Below are 16,329 nucleotides of genomic sequence, written 5' to 3'. Positions count from 1 at the left end.
TAGTAGTTTACACCCTTATGTTAAACTAGTCTTTACACCCTTATGTTAAACTAGTAGTTTACACCCTTATGTTAAACTAGTCTTTACACCCTATGTTAAACTAGTGGTTTACACCCTTATGTTAAACTAGCAGTTTACACCCTTATGTTAAACTAGTCTTTACACCCTTATGTTAAACTAGTGGTTTACACCCTTATGTTATACTAGTAGTTTACACCCTTATGTTAAACTAGTGGTTTACACCCTTATGTTAAACTAGTAGTTTACACCCTTATGTTAAACTAGTAGTTTACACCCTTATGTTATACTAGTGGTTTACACCCTTATGTTATACTAGTCTATACACCCTTAGGTTAAACTAGTGGTTTACACCCTTATGTTATACTAGTGGTTTACACCCTTATGTTAAACTAGTGGTTTACACCCTTATGTTAAACTAGTGGTTTACACCCTTATGTTATACTAGTCTATACACCCTTATGTTAAACTAGTAGTTTACACCCTTATGTTAAACTAGTCTATACACCCTTATGTTATACTAGTCTATACACCCTTATGTTAAACTAGTAGTTTACACCCTTATGTTAAACTAGTCTATACACCCTTATGTTATACTAGTGGTTTACACCCTTATGTTATACTAGTGGTTTACACCCTTATGTTAAACTAGTGGTTTACACCCTTATGTTAAACTAGTGGTTTACACCCTTATGTTATACTAGTCTATACACCCTTATGTTAAACTAGTGGTTTACACCCTTATGTTAAACTAGTAGTTTACACCCTTATGTTAAACTAGTAGTTTACACCCTTATGTTATACTAGTAGTTTACACCCTTATGTTATACTAGTCTATACACCCTTATGTTAAACTAGTGGTTTACACCCTTATGTTAAACTAGTAGTTTACACCCTTATGTTAAACTAGTGGTTTACACCCTTATGTTAAACTAGTAGTTTACACCCTTATGTTATACTACTCTTTACACCCTTATGTTAAACTAGTAGTTTACACCCTTATGTTAAACTAGTAGTTTACACCCTTATGTTATACTACTCTTTACACCCTTATGTTAAACTAGTAGTTTACACCCTTATGTTAAACTAGTCTTTACACCCTTATGTTATACTAGTAGTTTACACCCTTATGTTATACTAGTCTATACACCCTTATGTTAAACTAGTAGTTTACACCCTTATGTTAAACTAGTAGTTTACACCCTTATGTTATACTGACAGTGAGGATTTGTGAAAGGCAGAATAAACAACCTCTGCATCATCAAAACAGTTGCTTACTGAGGTGTTAAAGTTCAGTTAGTCATTGTTATCTAAATGCAGGCTGAAAAGTACCAGTGGCCTGGCTTTGGCCCCAAGTGAGAGCAGGGGAGAGGGGGGACAGACAGGTAGATGGGTAGACAGACTTCCAGTGTGTGAAGAAAGCCCTGAGGTGAGGGGGACACTTCTCCTCCTCCCATCTCTCTACCCTCCCCCCCCCCCCCCCCCCCCCTCCATGAGGTGGTTTTATAAACTACACTTCCTAAACACAATCATATTGTCAAAGTAGGTCATTTCAGAGAGCCAGATAGTGAGCAACCAGAGGTTCTGGCAGTAGCACTGCATCTAGTAAAAGCTGTGGAAACTATACATTTCCTAAACACAACAATAAGCAAAGTATATCTAGCAATATCGCTCATCCAGCAGTTCCTGCAGTTAGAATGGCGCCGAAGGAGATGGCTGCCGTTTCACGATCCCGTAACCAATTGTGCTATGTTTTTTCACGTTATTTGTAACTTATTTTGTAAATAATGTTTTTGCCACCGTGTCTTATGCCCGAAAAGAGCTTCTAGATATCAGGACAGAGATTACTCACCCCGTACTGGAGGAATACTTTTCTTTAACGAGTCGAACGGGAAGGATTTACTTCAGACGTCCGACAAGGCCCTCATCCCCGTCACTCGCAGGAGAAAGAGACGAAGGTATCGAAGACGACGGTCTGGGCGCCTTGTAAGGCGCCCAGACCTTACAGAACAGGGCTCCGGGCAGCCGAGCGGAAATGGAGGAAAACTCGCCTCCCTGCGGACCTCGCATCCTTTCACTCCCTCCTCTCTACATTTTCCTCTTCTGTCTCTGCTGCTAAAGCCACTTTCTACCACTCTAAATTCCAAGCATCTGCCTCTAACCCTAGGAAGCTTTTTGCTACCTTCTCCTCCCTCCTGAATCCTCCTCCCCCTCCCCCCCCCCCCATCCTCCCTCACTGCGGATGACTTCGTCAACCATTTTGAAAAGAAGGTTGACGACATCCGATCCTCGTTTGCTAAGTCAAGCGACACCGCTGGTCCTGCTCACACTGCCCTACCCTGTGCTTTGACCTCTTTCTCCCCTCTCTCTCCAGATGAAATCTCGCGTCTTGTGACGGCCGGCCGCCCAACAACCTGCCCACTTGACCCTATCCCCTCCTCTCTTCTCCAGACCATTTCCGGAGACCTTCTCCCCTACCTCACCTCGCTCATCAACTCATCCTTGACCGCTGGCTACGTCCCTTCCGTCTTCAAGAGAGCGAGAGTTGCACCCCTTCTGAAAAAACCTACACTCGATCCCTCCGATGTCAACAACTACAGACCAGTATCCCTTCTTTCTTTTCTCTCCAAAACTCTTGAACGTGCCGTCCTCGGCCAGCTCTCCTGCTATCTCTCTCAGAACGACCTTCTTGATCCTAATCAGTCAGGTTTCAAGACTGGGCATTCAACTGAGACTGCTCTTCTCTGTGTCACGGAGGCTCTCCGCACTGCTAAAGCTAACTCTCTCTCCTCTGCTCTCATCCTTCTAGACCTATCTGCTGCCTTTGATACTGTGAACCATCAGATCCTCCTCTCCACCCTCTCCGAGCTGGGCATCTCCGGCGCGGCCCACGCTTGGATTGCGTCCTACCTGACAGGTCGCTCCTACCAGGTGGCGTGGCGAGAAGCTGTCTCCGCACCACGTGCTCTCACCACTGGTGTCCCCCAGGGCTCTGTTCTAGGCCCTCTCCTATTCTCGCTATACACCAAGTCACTTGGCTCTGTCATATCCTCACACGGTCTCTCCTATCATTGCTATGCAGACGACACACAATTAATCTTCTCCTTTCCCCCTTCTGACAACCAGGTGGCGAATCGCATCTCTGCATGTCTGGCAGACATATCAGTGTGGATGACGGATCACCACCTCAAGCTGAACCTCGGCAAGACGGAGCTGCTCTTCCTCCCGGGGAAGGACTGCCCATTCCATGATCTCGCCATCACGGTTGACAACTCCCTTGTGTCCTCCTCCCAGAGTGCTAAGAACCTTGGCGTGATCCTGGACAACACCCTGTCGTTCTCCACTAACATCAAGGCGGTGACCCGATCCTGTAGGTTCATGCTCTACAACATTCGCAGAGTACGACCCTGCCTCACACAGGAAGCGGCGCAGGTCCTAATCCAGGCACTTGTCATCTCCCGTCTGGATTACTGCAACTCGCTGTTGGCTGGGCTCCCTGCCTGTGCCATCAAACCCCTACAACTCATCCAGAACGCCGCAGCCCGTCTGGTGTTCAACCTTCCCAAGTTCTCTCACGTCACCCCGCTCCTCCGCTCTCTCCACTGGCTTCCAGTTGAAGCTCGCATCCGCTACAAGACCATGGTGCTTGCCTACGGAGCTGTGAGGGGAACGGCACCTCCGTACCTTCAGGCTCTGATCAGGCCCTACACCCAAACAAGGGCACTGCGTTCATCCACCTCTGGCCTGCTCGCCTCCCTACCTCTGAGGAAGCACAGTTCCCGCTCAGCCCAGTCAAAACTGTTCGCCGCTCTGGCACCCCAATGGTGGAACAATCTCCCTCACGATGCCAGGACAGCGGAGTCAATCACCACCTTCCGGAGACACCTGAAACCCCACCTCTTTAAGGAATACCTGGGATAGGATAAAGTAATCCTTCTAACCCCCCCCCCTTTAAAGGATTTAGATGCACTATTGTAAAGTGTTTGTTCTACTGGATATTATAGGTGAATGCACCAATTTGTAAGTCGCTCTGGATAAGAGCGTCTGCTAAATGACTTAAATGTAAATGTTAAATGTAAGGATCCGACGCGGAGAGGGTAATCTACCTTCACTACCGGTCCTATTAGCCATCGATAATAAAATAGACAAACTAAGATCACGTATATCCTACCAACGGGACATTAACTGTAACATCTTATGTTTCACCGAGTCGTGGATGAGCGACGACAAGAAAAACATACAGCTGGTGGGTTTTACGCTTTTTTCGGCAGGATAAAACAATGGCCTCTGGTAAGATAAGTCTTTGTATATTTGTAAACAACAGCTGGCGCACGAAATCTAAGGAAGTCTCAAGGTTTTGCTCGCCTGAGGTAGAGTATCTCATGATAAGCTGTAGACCACACTATTTACCAAGAAAGTTTATCTGTATTTTTCGTAGCTGTCTATATACCACCACAAACCGATGCTGGCACTAAAACCGCACTCAATGAGCTGTATATGGCCATAAGCAAACAGGAAAACGCTCATCCAGAGGCGGCGTTCCTAGTGGCCGGGGACTTTAATGCAGGGAAACTTAAATCTGTTTTACCTAATTTCTACCAGCATGTTAAATGTGCAACCAGAGGGGAAAAAAATACTTTCGACCACCTTTACTCCACACACAGAGACGCGTACAAAGCTCTCCCTCGTCCTCCATTTGGCAAATCTGACCATAATTCTATCCTCCTGATTCGCGCTTACAAGCAAAAACTAAAGCAGGAAGCACCAGTGACTCGATCAATAAAAAAAGTGGTCAGATGAAGCAGATGCTAACCTACAGGACTGTTTTGCTAGCACAGACTGGAATATGTTCCGGGATTCTTCCGATGGCATTGAGGAGTACACCACATCAGTCACTGGCTTCATCAATAAGTGCATCGACGACGTCGTCCCCACAGTGACCGTACGTACATACCCCAACCAGAAGCCATGGATTACAGGCAACATCCGCACTGAGCTAAAGGGTAGAGCTGCCGCTTTCAAGGAGCGAGAATCTAACCCGGAAGCTTATAAAAAAAATCCTGCTATGCCCTCTGACGAACCATCAAACAGGCAAAGCGTCAATACAGAACTAAGACTGAATCGTACTACACCGGCTCCAACGCTCGTCGAATGTGGCAGGGCTTGCAAACTATTACAGACTACAAAGGGAAGCACAGCTGAGAGCTGCCCAGTGACACAAGCCTACCAGACAAGCCAAATAACTTCTATGCTCGCTTCGAGAGCAAGTAACACTGAAGCATGCATGAGAGCATCAGCTGTTCCAGACGACTGTGTGATCATGCTCTCCATAGCCGATGTGAGTAAGACCTTAAAACAGGTCAACATTCACAAGGCCGCAGGGCCAGACAGATTACAAGGACATGTACACAGAGCATGCGTTGACCAACTGGCAAGTCTCCTCACTGACATTTTCAACCTGTCCCTGACTGAGTCTGTAATACCAACATGTTTCAAGCAGACCACCATAGTCTCTGTGCCCAAGAACACTAAGGTAACCTGCCTAAAGGACTACCGACCCATAGCACTCACGTCTGTAGCCATTAAGTATTTTGAAAGGCTGGTCATGGCTCACATCAACACCATCATCCCAGAAACCCGAGACCCACTCCAACTTCCATTCCGCCCCAACAGATCCACAGATGATGCAATCTCTATTGCACTCCACACTGCCCTCTCCCACCTGGACAAGAGGAACACCTACAGTGAGTGAAAAAAGTATTTGATCCCCTGCTGATTGTGTACATTTGCCCACTTACAAAGAAATGATCAGTCTATAATTTTAATGGTAGGTTTATTTGAACAGTGAGAGACAGAATAACAACAAAAAAATCCAGAAAAACGCATGTCAAAAATGTTATAAAATGATTTGCATTTTAATGAGGGAAATAAAAGTCCTGGACTCCCTGCTCATCCACAACTGCGTGGCCACGCACGACACCAACACAGTCGTGAAGAAGGGACGACAATGCCTCTTCCCCCTCAGGAGGCTGAAAAGTTTTCGCATGGGCCCTCAGATCCTCAACGTTCTACAGCTACACCATTGAGAGTATCTTGACCGGCTGCATCACTGGTATGGCAACTGCTTGGCATCCAACCACAAGGCATTCGAGAGTAATGCGTACAGCCAGTACATCACCGGGGCCGAGCTCCCTGCCATTCCGGACCTCTATACCAGGCGGTGTCAGAGGAAGGCCTGGGCGCTGAGGACGTCGCGTCGATTAAGGAAGCCCCCCCCCTCCCCCGCCCCTCTCTGATTCAGAGGGGTTGGGTTAAATGCGGAGGACACATTTCTGGTTGAAGGCATTCAGTTGTGCAACTGACTAGGTATCTCCCTTTCCTTCCCCCCAATCCTGCTAAATAGTTAAGCAAATAGCTAATAACTATCTGTATTGACCCTATTGCGGGAACTCTCTTGACTCATCACATGTGCTGCTGCTACTGTTTATTACCTATCCTGTTGCCTAGTCACTTTACCTCAACCTATATGTCAGTGGCGGTCAGTGCCATTTAAGATGAGGGAGGATGATTATTAGAATTATTTTGCATGGCCTTATTTCTATTACAACATATTGGATGACTGTCATTCATATTCACCCAGTGCAATGTAACAGCGATAGGTTTAGGCTACTACATGATACTAAAATGTTCCCTATACCCACCATGAGGTTGCTACAACGTAGGAGCACAGGTCGAGAGAAATTTGAGTAATCAAGGTGACAGACGGTGACACATTCAATACCGCCTTGCACACTCTTGCCTGCATCTAGCTGATCTAGGGTGCAATCATTAGACCAAGAGTTGCAAATGAAATTTTCTATTGGACAAATTCAGGTATGCTTATTAACCCCTTGTCATTCAGTTCGCTTCCGTTTAAGAAACGTTTTTCAACAGAATCTGCCGAATGAATACACCCCTGATCACACTCTAACACAGTTCACTATAGCAGCCACATACAAACAGCATGATCACTTTAATCGTTGTATAATTACTTCTCGTATCTAGTAGGCTAAACTAGCTAGCTGCATTCTCTAGCTAAGTGAAAGTGAAAAAAATACTTAGAACAAACTATAGCTCTCTCTCTCTCTCTCTGTCTCTCTCTCTCTCTCTCTCTCTCTCTCTCTTCTCTCTCTCTCTTCTGTCTCTCTCTCTCTCTCTCTCTCTCTCTCTCTCTCTCTCTTCTGTCTCTCTCTCTCTCTCTCTCTCTCTCTCTCTCTCTCTCTCTCTCTCTCTCTCTCTCTCTCTCTCTCTGTCTCCTCTCTCTCTCTCTCTCTCTCTCTCTCTCTCTCCTCTCTCTCTCTCTCTTTTCATGTTGGAAGAAATTAAATTTGTTCAAAACTGTTCAACTATTGTCTTTCTCTGAGTCAACTATTCACTACATTTGATGCCCTGCAGTGCTCGCTAGCTGTAGCTTATGCTTTCAGTACTAGATTCATTATCTGATCCTTTGATTGGGTGGTCAACATGTCAGTTCATGCTGCAAGAGCTCTGATAGGTTGGAGGACGTCCTCCGGAAGTTTCCATAATTACAATTACTGTGTAAGTCTATTGAAGGGGGTGAGGACCATGAGCCTCCTAGGTTTTGTATTGAAGTCAATGTACCCAGAGGAGGACAGAAACTAGCTGTCCTCAGGCTACACCATGGTGCTATTAAGGCTACTGTAGACCTTCATTACAAAACAGTGTTTTAATAAATCATTTTGTGACATGTTAATATATTTAGTATAGTTTTATCTAAAAATATTTTTGAAATGATGTTTCATTATTTTTGTGAAATTCACTGAGGATGGTCCTCCCTTTCCTCTGAGTGGCCTCCACTGCTGTATGTACATACATATTTACCTCAATTACCTCTTACCCCTGCACATCCACTCAGTACTGCTACCCCGTGTATATATAGCCAAGCTATTGTTACTGTGTAGGCCTGTATATATCCCTCGTGGAATTATTTTTCTCTCTGCATTGTCGAGAAGGGCCGTAAAATAAAGCGATCTGATCCAAATGTTAGTCTACCTACACCTGTTGTTTATGAAGTACGCGTGCAGTAGGTGGCGCACCGGTGCCTTCTCCGGGCAGTTCCCCCGGTAGATACAGCTCTGACGTCAATGCGTTCCTGAGCATGCCTACAAGGCTTGAAAATAAACAAAGACCGAAAGCGGGCGATTGATCATTAAGCTGCCATAAACTTTAACTTAGAATACTTTTGAAGCCATTTTTAGGTAGTAAAAAAAACAACAACAACCGCCCAGCATCTGAAGAAAGACGTCTCTACAGTCATGGAAAAAGCATTGTTGATGCGAGTGAGTGTTTTCTCCGATCAGGGAGGCAGAAAATACATGGAGGATGTTACCGAGGTAGTAATGGAGCCCGAGCCGGGGGAAGACGAGCTGAACTCGGACGAACAAGATGAAACCAAAGGGAATAACTCGACGGCCGACATTGTGCCGGAAAAGCCTGAAAACGAGCAGGAAGATCGGAATGCACTGAACAATCCTCTATCTGCCTCTGCATCCACTACAGTTACATGGACACAAAATGTACAAAATGGGAACCAACGTTTTGCAGCTGCTGCACTGGCAGGATCGAAAGTGGACAGTACTCCTGCGGCGACCAAGAGCGATAACCGGCCCCGGCGATCAGTGGCTTTCTTCGCGGTGTTTGATGGCCACGGAGGCCGAGAGGCAGCGCAATTCGCAAGGGACTATTTGTGGGAATTCATCAAGAAACAGCGGGGCTTTTGGTCTAAAGATGACGAGGAAGTGTGTTCAGCTATTCGGAAAGGTTTCGTTGCCTGCCACCATGCCATGTGGAAAAAACTACGTAAGTTAAATAATCATCCAGCTTTGTACATTGGGATTTGTATTTAGCGACCAAGCCTCTAAAACGTGCAAACTCTTAAGAATGAAATGGCCACCACAGGCTGAATGTGTGGTTTGGTTTCTCAGGCTTGGCTAGCGAAATAAACATACCACGGTTTACCATCTGTCTGTAGAGCAAAGAAAGAGACATCCCACGATTCTTCTCTACACCCCCAACCTCAAGGGGGGCTCCGGGAATTAGCGATGGGAAGTTGAGCTCTTTTTACTGACTCGACTCAGTAATGCCCAGAGCCCTACCGGCGAACTGAAAACTCATGATTCTACAAACCTCTCTTTTACTTTTATTTAACTAGGCAAGTCAGTTAAGAACAAATTCTTATTTATAATGACGGCCTACCGGGGAACAGTGGGGTTAACTGCCTTGTTCAGGGGCAGAACGACAGATATTTACCTTGTCAGCTCAGGGATTCGATCCAGCAACCTTTCAGTTAACTGGTCCAACGCTCTAACCACTAGGCCACCTGCCTCTAACCACTAGGCCACCTGCCTCTAACCACTAGGCTACCTGCCTCTAACCACTAGGCTACCCTGCCTCTAACCACTAGGCTACCCTGCCTCTAACCACTAGGCTACCTGCCTCTAACCACTAGGCTACCTGCCTCCTCTAACCACTAGGCTACCTGTCTCTAACCACTAGACTACCTGCCTCTAACCACTAGGCTACCAGCCTCTAACCACTAGGCCACCTGCCTCTAACCACTAGGCTACCAGCCTCTAACCGCTAGGCTACCCTGCCTCTAACCGCTAGGCTACCCTGACTCTAACCGCTAGGCTACCCTGCCTCTAACCACTAGGCTACCTTTCTCTAACCACTAGGCTACCTGCCTCTAACCACTAGGCTACCTGTCTCTAACCACTAGGCTACCTGCCTCTGACCACTAGGCTACCTGTCTCTAACCACTAGGCTACCTGTCTCTAACCACTAGGCTACCTGCCTCTAACCACTAGGCTACCTGCCTTGCCTCTAACCACTAGGCTACCCTGCCTCTAACCACTAGGCCACCTGCCTCTAACCACTAGGCCACCTGCCTCTAACCACTAGGCCACCTGCCTCTAACCACTAGGCCACCTGCCTCTAACCACTAGGCTACCCTCCCTCTAACCACTAGGCCACCTGACTCTAACCACTAGGCCACCTGCCTCTAACCACTAGGCTACCCTGCCTCTAACCACTAGGCTACCCTGCCTCTAACCACTAGGCTACCCTGCCTCTAACCACTAGGCTACCCTGCCTCTAACCACTAGGCTACCCTGCCTCTAACCACTAGGCTACCCTGCCTCTAACCACTAGGCTACCCTGCCTCTAACCACTAGGCTAGCTGCCTCTAACCACTAGGCTACCCTGCCTCTAACCACTAGGCTACCCTGCCTCTAACCACTAGGCCACCTGCCTCTAACCACTAGGCCACCTGCCTCTAACCACTAGGCTACCCTGCCTCTAACCACTAGGCTAGCTGCCTCTAACCACTAGGCCGCCTGCCTCTAACCACTAGGCCACCTGCCTCTAACCACTAGGCTACCCTGCCTCTAACCACTAGGCTACCTGCCACCCCACATGTCCTTTACCATAGGGGTTTGCTTATTGAAGCTGTCATTTGTGATAGACTTGTAAGCGTGTGGTTTAAACAATGTACATGTGTTGATTTACTAGGCCAACAAATAAGATTATTTATTGATACATTTGAAACGAGCTCTAGTTGTTTCCGCAACCGAACTAGATTGTGAACAACTCTTGAATGTATATCTTGCCTTCGATGAGCACTGAGCTGCAGTGAGGCTGATGAGCACACACCCACTCCACTGAATAGCAGGCGAGTGATGGATTGCTTTGCTATGCTTGCAGATAGCCACTGATTCCTTCCGAACCACTCATTGTTGAATTTGCGATTTCCAACTTGTTGTGTAATGTTTATGGCCGATGAGCACCGATACGTTTTATCTATAATTTCTCTTCATATGACAAGGATTAAAAAGCGCAGTAAATTGCTCGACTTGATTCATGGTGATGATTGCTAGCTAATATTTTGAAAGTAGGATGTTGACATGATCAGTCCAATCAAAGCTACAGTAGATATAATGTGATTTGATGTCATTTTGCCTGTGGCCAATGATCTTGAGCCTTCTTGGATGGGTACACTTCTAATGTAACTCTATGGCAGAACCCAAGGGGCTTGAATTATCGAGCTCTACTCTTAGATTTGGCAGTTAGGTAGTGTCCCCATGAGTGACAGAACACTGAGCCAATCACGGGGCAACTAGAGAACATTACCAACCCCTAAGCTCTGTATTTTCCTGCTGGCTGCCCCACCACCACAGACAGCACTGAGCTAGGCTGAAACACCTGCATTTTGGAGCTGCCCCACCACCACAGACAGCACTGAGCTAGGCTGAAACACCTGCATTTTGGAGCTGCCCCACCACCACAGACAGCACTGAACTAGGCTGAAACACCTGCATTTTGGAGCTGCCCCACCACCACAGAAAGCACTGAGCTAGGCTGAAACACCTGCATTTTGGAGCTGCCCCACCACCACAGAAAGCACTGAGCTAGGCTGAAACACCTGCATTTTGGAGCTGCCCCACCACCACAGAAAGCACTGAGCTAGGCTGAAACACCTGCATTTTGGAGCTGCCCCACCACCACAGAAAGCACTGAGCTAGGCTGAAACACCTGCATTTTGGAGCTGCCCCACCACCACAGAAAGCACTGAGCTAGGCTGAAACACCTGCATTTTGGAGCTGCCTTACTCAAGAAAACAAGAAAGAGACCATGTTTGTATGGAGGCTTTATTAACTCCATTTAGTTTTTAAAAATGTTTTTAAACTGGAATGTGACATGTTTTAATGCCAAAATAACACGCAAAACAGCTCTGCCCCACCTGCCCAGAATGACGAGTCGCCACTGACGCTCATGTGGGCATATGACAGCAGACAGTTGGTAGTCGGAGCAGGTGTATGGAGCCGCTGAGTCGGAGTAGTGTGTGTGTGTGTGTGTGTGTTAATCCTACTATAAAATAACCCATCTCAATCCTCTTTAATAAAGCGAACTACTAAGCTATATGGAATTATTTTAAGAAGGTCATACCAAGGATCGTTTTGCTATTTTATTTTGAATTTTAAGACCCCTTGAAGTATCTAAAAAATATTTTGATATACATTTTTATTTGTCCTTACTGCTATTAGCCCATAGAAACACATTGAATAACAGATAGTCCTTACTGCTATTAGCCCATAGAAACACATTGAATAACAGATTACTGCTATTAGCCCATAGAAACACATTGAATAACAGATTACTGCTATTAGCCCATAGAAACACATTGAATAACAGATTACTGCTATTAGCCCATAGAAACACATTGAATAACAGATTACTGCTATTAGCCCATAGAAACACATTGAATAACAGATTACTGCTATTAGCCCATAGAAACACATTGAATAACAGATTACTGCTATTAGCCCATAGAAACACATTGAATAACAGATTACTGCTATTAGCCCATAGAAACACATTGAATAACAGATTACTGCTATTAGCCCATAGAAACACATTGAATAACAGATTACTGCTATTAGCCCATAGAAACACATTGAATAACAGATTCACTACATGGAAGAACGGATAGTCCCACCAAACAATATTTAAGGAAGTTTGTTCTGAAGTGTCAATCATATCTGAGAGAGAGATAAGAAAGATCAGGAAACATTTTAATGAATTTTTTTTTTAAACATTTTTTGTCACTAAACAGTCTCCATATATACTTCAATACCTTTTTTCAACTGGTACCGGAGGACCTACAGCAAAACAACCAGCATGTACGTGTTCATGAGAGTCTCACCTTTACACCGAGGGGCCTTTGTTTTATTATGCTAGTTAGATTTCCCCTGGGGCCTGGACATCGACATTAGTTAAGAGCTAGAAAATTATATTGTACTTTATGTTGTGATTCTCACTAAATATGTTGTTGTCTTCTCACACTATTAAAACCCCCACAATCAATAAACAGTTTATAAAGCGCTCTTAGTCTATACATTACATATTGCTAACAAATAATCTTGAACAAAAAATGGCACGTTTTTTCTTTTCTTCCCCGTAAACCTACACATCATCATCTTCTGTCTTTTGTGGCGCCAATGTGAGTGTTTATGGCTAGTGATGTTATGCTTTATACAGGAGCTCTGAGGCTTCGAAATCGTGAAGCAGATAATGCTGCGTTCAAAACAACTGAGAACTCAGAGAAATACGAGGTCAAATCCCGACTTCTGCGATCTTCAGGTCAGAAAGTTGGAGCTCTAAAAACAGGCCAGAGTTCCTGAGTTGGATGACTGTTCAAATCGAATTTTTCACAGTTGGAGCTTTTTTTTTTTTAAATATTTTTTTTATTTCAGTTCCTGTTTGTTTTGAACACGTTGAAGTTGGAAAGATTTATTTGATCACGTGCTTTTTCAAGCCGTGTGTTGTAACATATGAGATCCCACTGATTTCGTCGTTGTTCCGGTGTTTTCTTCGATTCCAAGCTGATTTCAAACACCGACCTGTACTGGACACCGTACTTACAAATATAGTTCCGATTTTTGTACTAAAAGTTTCACTTGACCGGTAGCTTAGCGTAGGGAACTTTGCACAAACATTTAGGGACGTGAGAGTATGTGGTTCAAATATAATTTATTTTATTTAGTATAGTATAAAGCTTCTGTCTTAAGCATCCTTAAATAATAACATAGATTCCCGTTTTTGAAAAATAGTCACCTTGAACGCAAAAAAAAGGGGAAGCATAATGTCAGATGTGAGCCTGGTATTCCAGCTGATTATAGGCTCCTGAAGCCAACGACCTACTGCAGAGTGTTGATGAAACCAGTGGAGGAGGAACGTCTGTCTGAGAATCACACGCTGCTATTTTATTACTGACCAGCAGATGGCACTGATGTGCATTGCAAACAGAAAATGAAGTAATGAAACTCGCAAAAATGAATTTTGACTCCTCGAGTCAGTAAAAAGAGAAGTTTAAAAAAAAAAAGAACTAATTGTTCACGAACGGCACATCACTACCGTGAATGGGATTTTCCCATAGTGCCTTTCTCTGTTTGCTTTCGATACACACAACAATGGTTCATCTGCGTGTTTTGGAAAGAGTTGACGACGGTTGTTTGACCTCGATGACATAACAAATCAGGTTTATTGCTGGACGAGGCAGGCCAGGCAGCATGTGAGATCTGATGTTGTTGGTTGTGAAGGAGAGTCTGCATGAAGTGGCATATCTACTGAGGCATACGGATTGTTCCCTCTTTCTCTTATCATTTGATGAACAAGTCTCTTGGATTATCAGCTGTGAGGGTAGTTGTATTTAGGGCGGTCATCAGCGATTCGCTCTGGTTCTTTCGACTGGCCTGTTAAGTCACTAGTACACAGTGGATCCAAACTGTAATCTAGTCCTGGGAAAACTGAAGGATGTGCATTTTTCTTCGAGCCCAGTATTAACACATCTGATTCAACTAAATCAAGCCCTTGATTAGTGCTGAGTGTGCAGCAACTATTTGTTATGCTGATAGATGTGTCACTATTGATACCCCATACCAGGACTGCTCTATCCTGTTCCTGGAGAGCTACACTTCTGTAGGTTTTCACTTCAACCCCAGTTGTAACTAACCTGATTCAGCTGATCAACCAAGTAATTATTAGAATCGGGTTGGAGCCACTAGAGACAGTAGCCCTCCAGTAACAGGGTTGGAGTATAAACCTACAGGAGGGTATCTCTCCAGGAACAGGGTTGGAGTATAAACCTACAGGAGGGTATCTCTCCAGGAACAGGGTAGGAGTGAACCTACAGGAGGGTATCTCTCCAGGAACAGGGTTGGAGTATAAACCTACAGGACGGCATCTCTCCAGGAACAAGGTTGGAGTATAAACCTACAGGAGGGTATCTCTCCAGGAACAGGGTTGGAGTTTAAACCTACAGGAGGGGTATCTCTCCAGGAACAGGGTTGGAGTATAAACCTTCAGGAGGGTCTCTCTCCAGGAACAGGGTTGGAGTATAAACCTACAGGAGGGTATCTCTCCAGGAACAGGGTAGGATTGAACCTACAGGAGGGTATCTCTCCAGGAACAGGGTTGGAGTATAAACCTACAGGAGGGTATCTCTCCAGGAACAGGGTTGGAGTATAAACCTACAGGAGGGTATCTCTCCAGGAACAGGGTTAGGGTATAAACCTACAGGAGGGTATCTCTCCAGGAACAGGGTTGGAGTATAAACCTACAGGAGGGTATCTCTCCAGGAACAGGGTTAGGGTATAAACCTACAGGAGTGGTATCTCAGCCATAATTCACTACTACTTGCACCTCCCCAGACTTGTCACAGGTGTTGATAAAAGGTCTGTCTGGGTCTGTGTTTAGATTGAGATTGATGCTTCTCCAGATTAGAAACACACTGTCTCTCATCCAGACGCTGTCGTGTGTTCCTCTGATCTCACTGGCCTGGTTTTCTGTCTGTGAAGATGGCAGACAAAGTTGAACAGTCAATCATGTTTTTTCATTAAATTTGATATGTGAAGGAAACCAGATCAAAGTATGAAAAAATGACTTGTTGCTTCCACATTGATGAAGTTTGATCATAAAGTTAATGGTCCCCTCCCCTATGTCAAACACTAGGATTCATTATTAAAGGGACAAGGTGACATCACCTGAACTTTTAATTTTAAATACACCAATGGTAACCAGATATTCTTTTACCTAATTTTAAATAAGTTCTGCCTTGTAACCAACATCGGAGAAGGGTTTGCAGAGGTGCGGGGTTTATATAGCTAGATGGCTACTTCACTGGTGCCAACATTTGACTGGAGGGTGTCGGCAAATATAATTAAATGTTTCCCCTTTCATCTATGGCAAAGATTCTTCTCCGTTTCCCCTTTCATCTGTGTCTGGTGTTAGCTACTGGTTAGCTAGGTCTTCATCTGTGTCTGGTGTTAGCTACTGGTTAGCTAGGTCTTCATCTGTGTCTGGTGTTAGCTACTGGCTGGTTAGCTAGGTCTTCATCTGTGTCTGGTGTTAGCTACTGGCTGGTTAGCTAGGTCTTCATCTGTGTCTAGTGTTAGCTACTGGCTGGTTAGCTAGGTCTTCATCTGTGTCTGGTGTTAGCTACTGGTTAGCTAGGTCTTCATCTGTGTCTAGTGTTAGCTACTGGTTAGCTAGGTCTTCATCTGTGTCTGGTGTTAGCTACTGGTTAGCTAGGTCTTCATCTGTGTCTGGTGTTAGCTACTGGTTAGCTAGGTCTTCATCTGTGTCTGGTGTTAGCTACTGGTTAGCTAGGTCTTCATCTGTGTCTGGTGTTAGCTACTGGTTAGCTAGGTCTTCATCTGTGTCTGGTGTTAGCTACTGGTTAGCTAGGTCTTCATC

At 45.1% G+C, this 16,329-nt stretch overlaps 1 protein-coding gene across 2 annotated transcripts in view; it reads left to right on the top strand.

Moving 5' to 3' along the window:
• LOC115163815 (protein phosphatase 1D-like) overlaps positions 1-16,329 on the top strand; it is a 34,395-nt gene that overhangs the window by 706 nt on the left and 17,360 nt on the right. The window contains exon 1 of one of the 2 annotated variants that reach the window (XM_029715999.1): positions 7,847-8,877. The exons of the other annotated variant lie outside the window; for it this stretch is intronic. Within the exon in view, the coding sequence (XP_029571859.1) occupies positions 8,334-8,877 (544 nt within the window). The 5' untranslated portion in view covers positions 7,847-8,333. Of the gene's footprint in view, positions 1-7,846; positions 8,878-16,329 lie in introns of those variants that run through there. 2 annotated transcript variants of the gene reach the window in all.

This window comes from Salmo trutta, chromosome 26, assembly GCF_901001165.1.
Source record: "Salmo trutta chromosome 26, fSalTru1.1, whole genome shotgun sequence".
Lineage (NCBI taxonomy): Eukaryota > Metazoa > Chordata > Actinopteri > Salmoniformes > Salmonidae > Salmo > Salmo trutta.
The sequence above is the reverse complement of the archived record's forward strand: the minus strand, read 5'-3'. Positions and strand labels throughout refer to the sequence as shown.